Consider the following 17,202-nt stretch of genomic DNA (forward strand, 5'->3'; position numbering starts at 1 on the left):
TTAAAAAAAAAAGAAAAGAAAAGGTGTTCAATGTCATTTATCGTGGGGAAATGCAAACCATAACCCCAAATGAGATGCTATAATTTTTCTTAAAATGGGCAATAACGAGTCTCCACATGTTGGCAAGCATGTGGAGACTGGTGGGAACGCAAAATGGCCTGGCTGCTGTGGAATACAGTCTGGTGGTTCCTCAAAGGGTTAAACACAGAATTCCCACATGGCCCCGCAATTCCGCTCTTGGGAGTATAACTAAAAGCACTGAAAACAGGTGTTCAAACTCATACACAAGTGCTCACAGCAATGGTATTCACAATCACCAAAGAGGGAAAACCACTCAGTTACCTGCCAGTTGATGAATGGACACACAATGCGTGGTCTATCCATGCAGTGGAATAGTATTCAGCCGTAGAAAGGAATGAAGGCCTGACACATGCCATGTATACCACGATGAACCTGGAACACACGCGAAGTGAAAGAAGCCAGGCATGTGGCCTCGGATTCCATTTATATGCAACATCTGAAATAGAGTCTAAAAGCAGATTCGCAGTCACCAGGGCCTGGGGTGACAGAAGGGTAATGGCTACATGGTTTCTGTCAGGGGGAACAAAATTAGAATTAAAACATGTGGAAGACAGAAACTGGAAGTAGATAGTGGTGACATTCATTGTACAGCACCAGGTGGGTACTAAAAGCCACTCGATTATACACTTTAAAATGGGTAAAATGGTCAATGTTATGTTCTATGATTTTTGTTATCTCAACCAACTTAAAAAGATACATAAAAACACCCAAAATAGATTTCTTTTAGGTGCATGGATGTAATGCGTTTATAAAGGCATAACTCATCATTCAGGATGTCCTCCAAGCGGGGAGTGGTAATAATGAAAAAAGGATTGCTGAGGGAAATTTCAGCTTCAAATGTATGAGTTAAAATTAAATTATTTTGGGGGTGCCTGGGTGGCTCAGTGGGTTAAGCCTCTGCCTTTGGCTCAGATCATGATCCCAGGGTCTTGGGATCGAGCCCCGCATCAGGCTCCCTGCTCATCGGGGAGCCTGCTCCTGCTTCTCTCTCTCCCTCTACCTCTCCGCCTCACATGTGCTTTCTCTCTCACGCTCTCTCAAATAAATAAGTAAAATCTTAATAATAAATAAATAAATAATTTTTAATAGAAAATTTCAGCTAATCGGTGCATGGTATAAATTCTGGAGGACGAGCTTTGGGGACATATTTCATGGAACATTCGCTTTCCACCTTATATGTTTCTGCATTATTTGAAATTCAAGCAACAGGTAAACCATATTTATAATCAGAGCAAGAATTCAAGCAGAAGAGAGCCAGCAGCTGGGGAGGACAGAACTGATGAAACAGAGGCCAAGTCTCGTGCTCTGTGATCTGACCCCTCGGCCCCACCGGCTGCCACTTTGTGAGTATCTGCAGAAGCGTGAACATAAAAGGGATGAGCAGGTTCTTCCAGGGACTTCTAAGCAGGAGACAAAGCCAGAATATTCTGGCAACAGCCTAACCAGGCCAGAGCTGGAGTAAGGGAGAGATCCACAAGGAACAGTGGGATCTGGCAACCTAGACCAGATGCACTGAGCCTCCGAACACCGGCTCCAGCCCCAGCCTGTGGATCCCTTCTGTACAGTCTGGTGGACTGGGCTGAGTGAATGGATGTCTGATGCCATCAGTGCAGTGATGGGGGCCTTTGAGAGACTGATAACAGCGCTCTGCTCACCCAGACTGACAGTCATTAAAGGAAGCAATAGGGTCTTCTGCCTTTTGGACTTTTTTTTTTTAAGATTTTTATTTATTTATTCGACAGACAGAGATCACAAGTAGGCAGGCAGGCAGAAAGGAAAGGGGAAGCAGGCTCCCCGCTGAGCAGATAGCCAGATTTGGGGCTCGATCCCAGGACCCTGGGATCATGACCTAAGCTGAAGGCAGAGGCTTTAACCCACTGAGACACCCAGACGCCCCCTGCCTATTAGACTTTTAACATGAGGCAAAAGTGGTTGTGTAGTTGACAATAGGGTCAGAACCTGTGAGACACCCCAATAGCCAGTGCCATGGCCATGCGGACAAGTGAGCAGTCGAGGCTTCAAATACACAAAAAACAGGAGCCGCAGACAGTGCACGGGCCAACAGGCCGTGGGCCCCCAGCAAACCCGCATGCAGAAAAATGAATGCTGGGACACATGCTGAAGCCAGAGCCAGAATGGCCTTCCAAACCCCAAAGGACTCCCAGCATCTCTGCATCACCTGCGTCTGCGCTTCGGTCCTAATTCTGAATCCTAGAAACACAGCTTTCCCTGAGCTCCCAGGAGACCGGGTTGCACAAGGCAGGGCAGAGCCAGGTTTTGTGGGACCTGAAGCTTATATAATTTGGAAGGCCTACTTTAAGAAAAAGAATGCAAAATTACAGGCTTAAAATTAGGCAAGTGAATATGTAGAACAAATAAAGAAATCGCAACCAATCGTAAATTTTCAAAAGTCGGCAAATACTAAAGCATTACACAGCGTTTATATCAAACCACGGTTGCACATCTATCATGGTTTTTCAACATTTTTTTGCAGCATAACCCATGAGTACTTCTTCATATGACGATTTTGCAATGTCATTTTTGATAAAAGCGTGTTTATTTTGGATGGACCGGATGCATAAAATGCGATTTCTCATGCTGCCTTCCACACTGTTCATAACAACTCCCCTAGCTGATGCCCTGAAATCACAGGAATTCTGATCAATTCACTTTCACCGAATTCACACCAAAATAAGAAAGAAGTATGGTATGCTTTATAATTGTCTCACTGTGTTATCAAGTATATTCCCAACAAGACAGAACTTCAGTTTTAATCAGGAGTCAGTGAGAATAGAATCTTCCATTTATGGTTTTACATATCTGATAACAAGAACTTTCTACAGACCGTCTCTTGTCTCCACATTTTTCAAACCTCCCTTTTCCTCCCCCGCCCAGCTACTTCTGGTGCCAAGCACTGGGGGACACGTTCATATCTGTCCTATCACTGTAGCACCCTGTGTCCCCCCAAATTCATTCCATGGCACGTTAACAGGTAGGAAATCTCTAGGAAGCCATCTCTAATGGAATGGCTAGCAAGGACTTGTCTATTCCCAGGGGTGACTGTGAACCCCATAAATCCGCCTCATTTAACCCAAAGTAAGCAGGCACATCCTTAGTCATGTCCCAAAAGAGGCTGCAGCCCATTCCCCACCATCCAATGGAAGGGTGACAGGGGGCACCAGAGAGGGGGAGACAGAGGCTCTCTCCAGTTGCAGCTAAGGGACCTTGCTTCCCCAAATTTTACATGAAATCATACTTGCCCACGAACACAGTGCTTGGAGGCCCTCCCACGGGCTCTGCCACTTGAGCTTCTGGAAATCCAAACCGGCTATGGATTAGAGTTGTGTGCCTCTCGCTTTGCTCCCACCAGCAGGAGCAGAAAGACGTGACCAGAAGGCATAGAAAGATCAGGACTCAGGATGCCACTGGGGTCTGAGAAATATACCACAAGCAAGAGATAAGGGCAGGCCCCCCCAAATGACAGGAACCAACAAATGAGGGGATTGGCCAATCCGTGAGGAGATACGAGCAAGAGGTGAGAGGAGAGAGATGTGGCAAAAATGTGTGGGGACAGGACCTGATGAGGGGGAGCCTTGTGTGTAGGTGGGCGGGGTCTCATGAGGGGCGTGACTAACAGTTGAGGGCGGGGCTAAAGACTCAGGTGTCCTACTGACAGATGAGTGGACTCTGAAGACCAGGGCCATGGACACACAAAATGTGAGTAAGGCCCACCTGGCAGGGGTCTGCCCCGCGGATAATGAGCCGTGACTTCCAATGAGTGGGAGACTGGAAATCAGACGGATGGGCCTGGAAATGAAGGGGCAGGGCCACTTAGGCCGGGCCCCCTTTCTTCCCAGCCCCACAGACGGGGACAGCAAGGGGAGGGCGCCCCACTGAGCATCTCCGTGTTCTTCCCTCCCTCGATCAGTCGGAGAAGGCAGCCATAAAGATTCAATCATGGTGGCGTGGCAACATGGTGCGCCGGTCGCTACTGCACGCAGCTCTCAGGGCCTGGGTCATCCAGTGCTGGTGGAGGTCGGTGCAGGCCAAGATGCTGGAGCAGAGACGGCGCCTGGCACTAAGACTCTACACCTGCCAGGAGTGGGCAGTGGTGAAGGTGCAGGCGCAGGTCCGAATGTGGCAGGCCCGCAGACGGTTTCTCCAGGCGCGCCAGGCGGCCTGCGTCATCCAGTCTCACTGGCGCTGGCACACCAGCCAAACCCGGGGCCTGATCCGGGGACGCTATGAGGTCAAAGCCAGCCGGCTGGAGCTTGACATCGAAATCCTCTTGACCTAGGGAGCTAGCAGAGCCAAGGAGACTGGATCTCTCTTCCAATAAAGACTCTTATTGACCGCAGTCGTGCCCTTTGGAAATCAGACCCATAAAAGAGGGATCCACTCCAAAGTCATGGTCTAGAGCCCGTCTCAGGGCACGCCACCCTAGATCCTGGCACCTACTGCAAACCTGAGTCATCTTGCACCCCAAAGAGACCCCCACGGCTCAGGATGGGCTCTGACACCTCAGTCAGCCTGGCTCAGCCAGGCTCTGAGCTGGGCCTAATTTTTTGGCAGCCCCTCCCCTGGCTTCTCCACTCAGGGTAGGACACCAGAGAGGCTGCAGCCAGAGCCAGCTGGGAAAGCCAGGATTCCACAGCCCTGTGCCGGGCAGGGCCCTCGGGGCCAGCGCAGGCTTGGCGGGGAGCGGGAGGACAGGGCACCCAGCTGAGCAACAGCCCGCCAGGCTCTGTGCCTTCCTGGGGGCTAGTCCGCCAGAGCCATCCCTGGGGAGGGCCAGGCCAGGACTGAGGAGCAGCAGCTGTTCGGGCTGCTTCAGGCAGAGGGAGTCCGGGGGGGTGGGGAGCAAAGGGAAGGACTGTCCCTAGACCACTGGAAGTCATTGGTTTGGGGATCATCCTCTAAGTCTTACCACATCCTCAGAAGCAGCTGTCCTGGAGTCCCCCTAAGATCCCCTGTATTGGCCCCAGTCCTTCCACAGACTGCCACAGCCTCCACACGGTCGGCCTCAAGGGGGTGTCAAGGGGCCTCTGAGGGCTGAGTCTGCTGCTAACAGGCAGCCTCTAGGTTCAACCCTTCCTGTACCAGTCTCTCACAGCCTCTGCTCTGACGCTCAAGGTCCCTCAGAGGTTTGTCTTGGAAGCTGCCTCCCAGAAGCCTGAGGCTCGTGACCCTCCCTAGGGGTCTGTAATGGGTGGCCTTGCCCAAGGGGTGGGAGGACCAGCTGGGGAGGTCCTCATGGGCCTGGCAAGTGGGTAAGGATTTCCCTCTCCTCAGGGCTGTGTGTGTTTTGGGGTGCTTGCGTGTGATTGGGGCTCAGGGCAGTGTCTCTGCCATAGCTGTGGCAGGCGTGGGGATTCAGGGATCAGTCGGACACCAGCCTTCAATAGCTGCAGGTGGCCATGGCGCAGCCGGGTATCTGCTCTTCCAGAGGAGCCCCTTCAGGAGTTTTGGGCGCGGTTCTCACCTGCCCGCCTTGCAGGAGCGAGTGGTAGGAGGCTAGTTAGGTCTGCATCCTAGCAGGACAGAATTCTGCCTGACTGTGCCTACAGCCACCACCGCTGCAGTGAGAGGTGGTTAAACCCGAGGTTGGCAAGGCTCGAAGTGTCTGATTCTTAACCTGCATTGGATGCTGGAATCCTCTGGGACACAAAACACACCAATGCCTGGGCCCGCCCACAGATTCTGTTTAAGTGGTCTGGGGAGAGGCCTGGGCACGATTTGGAAACTGCTGAATTTTTGTTGTTTTGTTTTGCTTAAGATTGTATTTATCTATTTGACAGAGAGAGAAAGAGAGAGAGGGGGAGGGAGGGAGGGAGAGAAAGAACAAATAGGCAGAGAGGCAGGCAGAGGGAGAGGGAGAAGTAGGCTCCCTGCTGAACAGGGAGCCTGGTGTGGGGCTCAATACTAGGACCTGGGATTATGACCTGAGCCAAAGGCAGCTGTGTAACCAACTGAGGCCTTCCCAGCTGCAGGCAGAGGAAGTGAATGAGATGTAGGATGGGATTCCACAGACAGGACCCCCATTAGCACCCAGGTCCGCCAGAGCTGGCCTAGATGGGTGAAACCACCCATAGTTCCTAACAAAGGTGAGGCGGCAGGCAGGGCCTTCAGAGGCAGACACCCTCCCGGAACATCACAGAGCCTCCCTTCTCTTACCTGCTGCCATTGAGAATTGGGCTGCCAAGAAACTCTCCCTGAGAATATACTGCAACCCCGGAAGTGAGGATAAGGGGGGCAGTGATGCTGGCAGCCTTGGGGCAGCCTGAGGGGACTCTGAGGAACTCTGTATCCCCATTCTTGCTCCTTCCCCAGGCGACACTGTGTCCCCAAGAGATAAGTGCCCTAGGCCTGATCAACAAAGAAATCTATTGACCCTCAGACTGGTCCACATACTGGGGTCCTAAGAAGACAGTTCAGGAAGTGAGGGTCCATCCCCTTCTGGTCCCTTCCAACCCTGAAACAGGATTCCCAGGTGGCATCTCATCTCCTTGCTCCTAGGATGCCTACCCCGTGCTCTCAGGCCCGTCACACGACCAACCCATCTCCAATCTCAGTTCTGATCCCACCGTTCAGATCTCCACCCTGATTTGTGTTTTGCTTCTCTCTGTCCCACATGGCAAACACAAAATGAGATGGCACTGCGCCATTTCAAGATTTACAGTAAAGCTACAGTAATCAAGACAATGTGGTATTGTTGAAAGAACAGAGATAAGTAGATCAATGGAACCGAAGAGAGAGCCCAGAAATAGGCCCACACAGATACAGTCAACTGGACTTGGAAAAATGACCAAAGGCAATCCAATGGAGAAAGTTTTTACAACGAATGATGTAAAAAAAAAAAAAAGTGACACTAGACATAGACCTTACACTCGTCACAAAAATTAACTCAAAATGGACCACAGAAGTACAATACTCCCAGAGCCACGAAAGAAATAACCAGCAAGCTAGACTTCATTAAAATAAAAACTTCTTTTCTGCAGAAGACACTGGTGAGGGCGCCTGGGTAGCTCAGTTGGTTAAGTGACTGCCTTCGGCTCAGGTCATGATCCTGGAGTCCTGGGATCGAGTCCCACATCAGGCTCCCAGCTCCATGGTGAGTCTGTCTCTCCCTCTGTCCTCCCCTCTCATGCTCTCTCACTGTCTCTCTCTCAAATAAATAAAATTAAAAAAAAAAAAAAGAAGACGACACTGGAGAGAGAATGAGACGATAAGCCTCAGACTGGAAGAAAATTCTTGCAAAAGACACATCTGATAAAGACTGGTTATCTTAAAAAGACAAAGGACCCTGAAAACTCAACCCTAAGAAATGAACAACTCATTAAAAATTAAGAAAATTCTGAGCAATGTACAGATGACAAATAGGCCTATGAAAAGATGTGTCACATCATATATTATTACAGAATCGAACATTAAAAATTAAATTTAAAATTTTTAAATTAAATTTAAATTTTAAATTTTAAAAATGAAATCACCCTATACATCTATCATTAGGAAGTCTAAAGTCCAAAACACTGATAATACCAAAACACTGATAGCACCAAATATGGAGAAATAGGAACCCTCATTCAGTGCTGGTGGGAATGAATGCAAAAAAAGAAAAAAAAATACACTCTGGGAGACACTGTAGTTTAATACAAAACTAAAGTAGGCTTCCCCATCGGATCCAGCAACTGAGCTCCTTTGAATTTACTCAAGTGAGTTGAATGTCTACACAAAATCTGCGTATGAATGTTTACAACAGTTGTATTCACGATTGTCAAAAGTTGAAAGCAACCAAGAAGTCCTTCCCATGGGTGAACTGAGAGACCTCCTGCCGTGCATCCACACCACGATGGAATATTTAGTGAGAAAAAGAAATGAGCTCTCAAACCACGAAAAAGAGGGAGGAAACTTACATGCATATGGTGAAGTGAAAGTGGTCTAGAAAGGCTACATATTACATGGTTCCAGCTCTATGACATCCCGGAAAAGGCAAACTACAGAGAGAGTAAATAGTTGGGTGGTGTTTGGTAGAGGAAATGAGGGATGAATAGGTGAAGAACAGGAAATTTTATGGTATTAGAACTATTCTGTATGATAGTATAAATGCAGATACATGAAATTGTATATTTGACAAAAAACCGTAGAGCTACATACACAAAGTGAACTCTAAATTATGGACTTTAGTTAATAATAAGGGATCAATATCAGTTTATCAATTATAATAAATGTAGCACACCAATGCATGATGTTAATAATAAGTTAAACTGTGTGCAGCAGGGAGCCCATGGGAACTCTATTTTCTGCTCAATTTTTCCATAAACCTAAAACTGCTCTAAAAGGAAAGTCTGTTAATAAAAAATAAAAGGCATAATGATTAGAACTAAAGTACTAAGGCTGTCTGCATTTTTAAGCAGCCTGATTATGTACATAGAAAATCATAAAGAATCTACCTAAAAACCTACTCTAATACATGAGTTTAGAATAGTCATGTCCAAAGTCAGTTGTCCAAAGAAGATATACAAATGGCCAACAAGCACATGAAAAGACGTGCAATGCCACTAGTCATTAGCGAAATGCAAATCAAGACCACAATGAGATACCACACCATACCCATTAGGATGAGTTTTATTAAGAAACAAAAAACCAGGGCACCTGGGTGGCTCAGTCTTCAGGTGTCTGCCTTCAGCTCGGGTCATGGTCCTGGGGTCCTGGGGTCTGGGGTCCTTGGGCTCTGTGCTCAGCAGGGAGCCTGCTTCCCCCTCTCTCTCTGCCTGCTGCTCTCCTTACTTGTGATCTCTCTCTCTTTCTGTCAAATAAATAAATAAAATCTTTTTTTAATCTTAAAAAAAAAAAAGAAACAAAAAGCCAAAATAACAAGTGTTGGCAAGGATGTGGAGAAATCAGAACATTTGTGCATTGCTGGGGGCGGAATGCAAATGGTAGAGCTGTTGTAGAAAATGGTATGGAAATTCTCAAAATATTAAAAATAGAATTACCATATGACCCAGCAAGTCCAGTTCTGGGTATATCCCAAAAGAACTAAAAGGAGAAATACAACAGATACTTGTACACACATGGTCATAGCAACATATTTGTAATAGCCAAAAGGTGGAAGCTACCCAAGTGTCCATTGATAGAGGAATGCATAAACAAAATATAGCATATATGGAATGTTACCCCACCTACAAAATGAACGAAATTTTGACATAATTTACAATATGAATGAGCCCTGAGGACATAATTCTAATGAAATAAACCAGTCACAAAAGAATAAACACTGTATGATTCCACTTAGATGAAACTTCTAGTGTAGTCAAATTCATAGAGACAGAAATTAGAATGGTGTTTCCAGGGGAAGGGGCAGGAGGGAATGGGATGTTAATGTTTATTGTGTACAGAGTCAGGTGGAGAAGATGAAACAGATTTGGAGATGGATGGTGGCGATGGTTACTTAATGTGAATGTTCAACCCCATAGAAATGTACTCTTAAAAATAGTTAAGATGGAAAATTTTATATCATATATATTTTATGACAGTAAAAAAAATAAGTTGTATCTAACAACAAACTTCAGACTGAAATTAAACTTAAATAAGCATTTCCAATAACATCACAAAAATCAAATGCAGGGGCACCTGGGTGGCTCAGTCAGTTAAACATCTGACTTTGACTCAGATAATGATCTCAGAGTTCTGGGATCAGGCCGGCTTCAGGCTCCACACTCATCATGGAGTCTGCTCATCTTTCTTCCTCTCTATCTGCCCTTTCCCCCACTCATGTGCTCTCTCTCTAATAAATACATAAAATCTTAAAAAAAATAAAATGCCCAAGAAACAACATAAATAGAAGACTCCTACACTGAAAATTATACAACATTGCTGAGAGAAATTAAAGACTGAAACAAATGAAAAGATACACCATATTCATGCACTGAATAACAAGACTGCTTAGTTTCCCATAAACTGATCTATATATTCCATGCAATCCCAAACAAAATTCCAGAAGATTGTTTTATTAAAACTCAAAAAGGCTGATTCTAAAACCTATGTTGGGGATGCCTGGGTGGCTCAGTTGGTTAAGCGGCTGCCTTTGGCTCAGGTCATGATCCCAGCGTCCTGGGATCGAGTCCCATATCGGGCTCCTTGCTCGGCAGGGAGCCTGCTTCTCTCTCTGTCTCTGCCTGCCTCTCTGCCTACTTGTATCTCTCCCTCTCTCTCTCTCTCTCTCTCTCTGACAAATAAATGAATAAAATCTTTAAAAAATAAAAAAAAAAAATAAAACCTATGTTGTAATGCAAAGGACCTAGAACAGCCAAGACAATCTTGGAAAAAATAAAATAAAATTGAAGGGCTTATCTGATCTGACCTCATTTACTAAAAGCTACAGTACTTAAGAGAGTGTGGTGTTCATTAGGGTAAAAAACATATCAATGAGACAAAACAGAATCCAGAAATAGTCCCACTCATTTATGGTCAACTGATTTTTTTTTTCATATGGTCAAGTATTTTTAAAAAGGGTGTCAATATAATTCAGTGAGGAAAGAAGGGTCTTTTTAACAAATGATGCTGAAGCAACTACTTGGGGGGAAAGATTATAGTTGAAGCATACAATAGAGTGCTAAAGGCCTCAGAGGAAAATCTGCGGATAGTTTCACTCAGAAATTAGGGCATTCAAAGTGCCTGTGTATACTAGGAGATTTAAAAAGCTGTGCTCATGACCAGGGCAAGACTCATGCCCTGAAAACACCTGCAAAGACCTGAAGCTTTCACCTCTCTCTGATCTCTAAGCTAAGAGCAAATAGGAAGGGAAGGCTAAGGGAGAGTTCTACATGGCCTGGCTAAGTGTTGAAGGAGTTGTCCCAGTGCAGAAACACTTTTCAAAAACCAGGGGAGTCCCTTTTCTTTCTTTGTTTCTTCTCTCTCCTGGCATTTAAGAAATTTTCCAATAAATCACTAACTGAACACAGCTAAAGGAAGCTAGACTTCAGAGACCACATATTAAGAACACTGACTTAAAAAAATAATTTAGAAAAGTCAATAACCAAACAACTATAGCCCACAGCAAGCCATAAAAAGATAACTTAGGGAAAGAGAAAATTCTAATTTCCAGAGTTGCCACATTATAAACAAAACGTTCAGTTTTCAGCAAAAAAGTTACAGAACATGCAAAGAAACAGGAAAGTATGACCCATTCACAGAAAAAAATGAACATAAATTGTCCCTGAGGAAGCAGAGACACTGAACCAATCAGAAAAAGACTCTAAATCAACTGTCTTAAATATTCTCAAAGAGCAATTGGACACCATGGACAAAGAGCTAACAGAAACTGGGACAATGTATGAACAAATAAAGAATATCAACAAAGAGAAAGAAATTATAGAAAGGAACCAAATAGTAATTCTGGAGTTGAAATGTACAATAACGAAAAGAAAAATTACAAGAGGGCTTCAATAGCAGATTTGAGCAAGCAGAAGAAATAACAGTGAACTTGAAGACAGGCCATCTGAAATCATCCAGTCTGAGGAGAAGAGATAAAAAGAACAGAAGGAAAATGAATAAAGCTTAAGAGAATGAGACACCATCAAAAGTACTAAAATATGCATAACAGGAATCCCAGATTAAGAGGAAAGAAAAAAAATGGGCAAACAGAATATCTGAAGACACAGTGGCTGAAAACTTCCCAAATTTAATAAAATAAAATAATCTAAATCTCCTAGAAGCTCAATAAACTCCAAGAAAGATGAACATTAAGAAATCCACTCTGAGGGGCACCTGGGTGGCTCAGTGGGTTAAAGCCTCTGCCTTCAGCTCAGGTCATGATCCCAGGGTCCTGGGATCGAGCCCCACATCGGGCTCTCTGCTCAGCAGGGAGCCTGCTTCCTCCTCTCTCTGCCTGCCTCTCTGCCTACTTGTGATCTCTGTCAAATAAATAAATAAAATCTTTAAAAAAAAAAAAAGAAATCCACTCTGAGACACTTTATAATTAAATTGTCTAAGTCCAATGACAAAAAGAGAATCTTGAAATTAGCAAAAGAAAAATTCATCATGCGTAAAAGACCCTTAGTAAAATGAACAGATTTCTCATCAGAAACCAGGGAGACCAGAAGGGAGTGGGATGATAGTTTTGTTGTTTTTTTTTAAGGGAAAGCCTTTTCTTTTTCTTTCTTTTTTTTTTAAGATTTTTATTTATTTATTGAGAGAGAGGCGGTGAGAGAGAGCATGAGCGAGGAGAAGGTTAGAGGGAGAAGCAGACTCCCCGTGGAGCTGGGAGCCCAATGCGGGACTCAATCCCGGGACTCCGGGATCATGACCTGAGCCAAAGGCAGTAGTCCAATCAAATGAGCCACCCAGGTGTCCCGTGGAATGATAGTTTTAAAGGGCCAAAGAAAAATCTGTCAACCAAAAATTCCATATTCAGCAAAACTGTCTTTCAAAGGTGAAGGAGAAATTAAGACATCCCAGAAAGCTGGACGTGTGCACCACAAATAGACTGCCCTTAAGAAATACTAACAGGTCAGGGCACCTGGTTGGCTCAGTTGGTTAAGCATCTGCCTTTGGCTCGGGTCATGACTCTAGAGTCCTGGGATCAAGCCCTGCATCAGGCTCCCTGCTTAGCTTCCCTCTCCCTCCACCCCTGCTTGGGTCCCCTCTCTTTCAGCCTCTCTCTCTGTCAAATAAATATATAACATCTTTTAAAAAAAAGAATTTGTGGCAATAACAACTTTGGGGGAATGGAGCTTTTTGCAGAATTTTTGTATGTTACTGAAGCTACATTGGTATCAATTCAAATTAGATTGTTATAAATTTAGGATGTTAACAGTAATTCCCTCATAACCACAAAGAAAATATCTTCTTAGAAATACATAAAAACACTGGGGTACCTGTGTGGCTCAGTCAGCTAAGTATTTGCCTTCAACTTAGGTCATGATCCCAAAGTCCTGGGATCTAATCCCACATTGGGCTCCCTGCTTGACGGGAAATCTGCTTCTCCCTCTCCTGCTCCCCCTGCTTGTGCTCTCTCTTTCTCTCTGTCAAATAAATAAATAAAATCTTTAATCAATAATAAAAGAGCTGCAATGGCCTCACCATTATTACTATAAAATGTCTATATTAAAAAGAAATGTCTCAAATTAAATAACCTAACTTTACATCTCCTAGGACTAGAAACAGAAGAGCAAACTAAACCCAAAGACAGTAGAAGGAAGAAAATAATGAAGATTCAAGTGGGGATAAAAGAAATAGAGAATACAAAAATGATAGAATAAAACAAAAAATTGGTTGAGATCAAAATTGACAGACTTTTAGCCAGACTTACCAAGAGAAAAAAAGAGATATAAATAACTAAAATTAAAAAAAAAAAGAAAATGAGTCCATTACTACTGACTCTAAAATTAAAAGAATTGTACCCCAGTGGTGGGTTTGCTGCCACAGACCCCAAGCCATCCAGCCCACCTGTGGGTCTGGCAGGAGCACTACTACTCACGCCCCTGTAGCGGACCCACCACACGCCAGTATATACAGAGGTAGAAGATGTTATTACCCCACTCTCGGTGATGGATAAATCATCCAGACAGAAAACCAATAAGGAAACAGCAGAACTGAACAACCCCATAGACCCAATGGATCTCATAGATGTAAGCAAAACATTACCCCTAATAACAGCAGCATATTCATTCTTGTCAAGTGCACCCAGAATATTCTCCAGGAGAGAGAGTATGCTAGGTTGCAAAACGAATCTTAATGAACTGAAGAAGCGTGAACTCATTCCAAGTATCTTTTTCCAGTCACAAACCAATAAAAATAGAAATCAATAATAAAAAGAAAAGGGGAACATTCACTAATACATAGAAATTAAACAACAAACTCTACCATTGGGCCAAAGAAGAAATAAAAAAGGGAATTAGAAAATACACTGAGAGACAAACAAAAGTGAAAATACCACATACTTTACGAGATGTAGCAACGGCAGTTATACAAGGAAAATTTATAGCAATAAATGTCTACCTAAAATATAAGATCACAAACAACCTAACTTTATACCCCAAGTAATGAAGAACAAACTAAACCCAAAATTAGTAGAAGGAAGAAAATAGATTAAAGCAGAAATAAATAAAACAGAGAATAGAAAAATAATTTAAAAATTGATGAAACTAAGGGTTTTTTTTTAAGACTTGGTTTATTTATTTAACAGACAGAGATCACAAGTAGGCAGAAAGGCAGGCAGAGAGAGAGGAGAAAGCAGGCTCCCTGCCAAGCAGAGAGCCCGATGTGGGGCTTGATCCCAGGACCCCGGGATCATGACCTGAGCCAAAGGCAGAGGCTTAACCCACTGAACCATCCAGGTGCCCCAGGGTTTTTTTTTTTTTAAGATAAATAAAATCGAACCCTTAGCTGGACTAATTAAGAAAAAGAAGATTCAAATAAACATTGTGAGTAAAAGAGGAGACTTTACAACTAATCCTACAAGAATAAAAAGAATCATAAGGAACTATTATGAATAATTATATGCCAACAAACTAGACAATGCAGAAGAAATGAAAAAATTCCTAGAGACATACACACTATCAAGACTGAACCAAGAAATAGAAAGTCCGGACAGACCAATAACCAATAAGGAGACAAAGCAGCAATCAAAATATTCCCACAAATAAAAGTCCAGAACCAGATAGCTTCATGGGTGAGTTCTACCAAATATTTAAAGAAAAAATTAATAACAATCCTTAAACTCTCACAAATTTGTTTTAGGAAGTCAACATTACCCTGATACAAAGGTCAAAAACACCACAAGAAAAGAAAACTTCAGGCCAATATTATGGATGAATATAAATGCAAAACTCCTCAACAAACAAACAAATACTAGCAAACAAGTGTGCTCGGGTGGCTCAGTTGGTAAAGCGTCTGACTTCGGCTCCAGTCGTGACCTCAGGATCCTGAAACTGGGCCCTGCACCAGGCTCCACGCTCAGTGGGGAGTCTGCTTCTCCCTTGTCCTCTGCTTCTACCCCCCATTTGTGCTCTCTCTCTCCCAAATAAGTAAAATCTTTCAAAAAAGTAACAAACCTTGGGGCGCCTGGGTGGCTCAGTGGGTTAAAGCCTCTGCCTTCGGCTCAGGTCATGATCTCAGGGTCCTGGGATTGAGCCCCGCATCGGGCTCTCTGCTCAGTGGGGAACCTGCTTCCTCCTCTCTCTCTGCCTGCCACTCTGCCTACTTGTGATCTCTCTCTCTCTCTCTGTCAATAAATAAATTTTTTTTAAAAATCTTTAAAAGAAAAGTAACAAACCTTAAACCAAATTTAGTAGCACATTAAAAGGATCATACACCATGACTGAGTAAGATTTATCCTTGTATCCCTGAATGGCAAAGACCCTACAATACACAAATCAGTTGGTGTGAGATACCACACTAACAGAACGAAGGGTAAAAATCACATGATCACATTTCAAAATGCAGAAAAACATTCGACAAAATTCAACAGCCTTTCATCATTAAAAAAAAAAACTCAACAAATTAGGTGTAAAAGGAACTTACCTCAGCACAATAAGGGATGTTTATGAAAAGCTGACAGTTAACATCATAGTCAGTGGTGAAAAGGGGAAAGTCTTTCCTCTAAGATTTAGAACAAGGCATGGAAATCTACTCTTCTCTCTTCTATTCAACATAGTACCAGAAGTCCTAGACACATTGATTAGGCAAGAAAAAAAATATAAAAGGACTCTAAATCCAAAAGGAAAAGTAAAATTATCTGTTTTACAGATGACATGATCTCATAAGTTAAAAACCCTAAAGACTACACACACACACACACACACACACACACACACACACACACAGGTACATATACACATACAACCTGCTAGACTAATTAGTAAAGTTGCAGAATATAAAATCAAATAAAAATCAGTTGCATTTCTAAATAAATCTTTTCAAAAGTGGGGACAGTGCCTGGGTGGCTCAGTTATGATCTTGATTTGCTCTGGATTTGAGCTCAGGTCATGGTCTCAGGGTTGTGGAATCCAGCCCTGGATCCTCCCCCCCTCTCCACGCCCCCTTCCCTCCCCCCATCCTCAGCAGGGAGTCTGCTTGAGATTCTCTCCTTCTGCCCCTCCCCCTGCTCATGTGCTCTCTCTCCCTCTCAAATAAATAACTGAAAAATAAATCTTTTTTTAAAATCAGGCCATTATTTTTACACAAACAATTTTATACACTAAGAATGACCCATCTGAAAAGGAAATTAGGAAAACAGTCCTATTTACAATAGCATCAAAAAGAATAAAATACCTGGGAATAAACTTAGCCAAAGAGGTAAAAGACATGTACATTTAAAACTACAAAACATTGATATGAGAAATTAAAGACAAATTAATGCAAGAATATCCCATGTTAATGGATTAGAAGAATTAATATTGTCAAAATGTCCATATGACCCGAAGTGATCTACAGATTCAATTTCACCCCTGTCAACATCCTAATGGCATTTTCTACAGAAATAACAAATACGATCCTAAAATTCACTTGGAACCACAAAAGAACCCAAATAGCCAAGTACTTTGAGCAAGAAGGACAAAGCTGGAGGTATCGTACTCCCTGATTATAGGCTATATGACAAAGCTACAGTAATCAAAACAATATGGCATTGTCGTAATAACAGACATGTAAATCAATGGAACTGAATAGGGAGACCAGAAATAAACCCTCACATACATAATCAACTGGTTTTCGGCACAGGAGCCAAGAATACACAATGGGGAGAAAAGACAGTCTCTTCAATAAGTGCTGGTAGGAAAACCAGATATCCACATGTAAAAGAATGGTATTAGATATATAGATATATCTATCTATCTATCTATATATAAATCAACTGGGGCGCCTGGGTGGCTCAGTGGGTTAAGCCTCTGCCTTTGGCTCAGGTCATGATCTCAGGGTCCTGGGATCAAGCCCCACATCAGGCTCTCTGCTCAGCAGGGACCCTGCTTCCCCCTCTCTCTCTCTGCCTGCCTCTCTGCCTACTTGTGATCTCTGTGAGTCAAATAAATAAATAAAATATTTTTTTTAAAAATCAACTCAAAATAGATTAAAGACTAAAATGTAAAAGCTGAAACAATAAAACTTTTAGAAGAAAACATA

The 17,202-nt window shown here is 43.3% G+C and overlaps 1 protein-coding gene across 1 annotated transcript; it reads left to right on the plus strand.

Moving 5' to 3' along the window:
• The first annotated feature begins 3,710 nt into the window (after window positions 1-3,710).
• IQCF6 (IQ motif containing F6) lies at window positions 3,711-4,552 on the plus strand. Its single transcript, XM_047712911.1, has 2 exons — window positions 3,711-3,798; window positions 4,010-4,552. The coding sequence occupies exons 1-2, from the start codon at window positions 3,784-3,786 to the stop codon at window positions 4,376-4,378; spliced, it is 384 nt and encodes a 127-aa protein (XP_047568867.1). The 5' UTR covers window positions 3,711-3,783; the 3' UTR covers window positions 4,379-4,552.
• The last annotated feature ends 12,650 nt before the right edge of the window (window positions 4,553-17,202 follow it).

This window comes from Lutra lutra, chromosome 1 (genome assembly GCF_902655055.1).
Source record: "Lutra lutra chromosome 1, mLutLut1.2, whole genome shotgun sequence".
Classification (NCBI taxonomy): domain Eukaryota; kingdom Metazoa; phylum Chordata; class Mammalia; order Carnivora; family Mustelidae; genus Lutra; species Lutra lutra.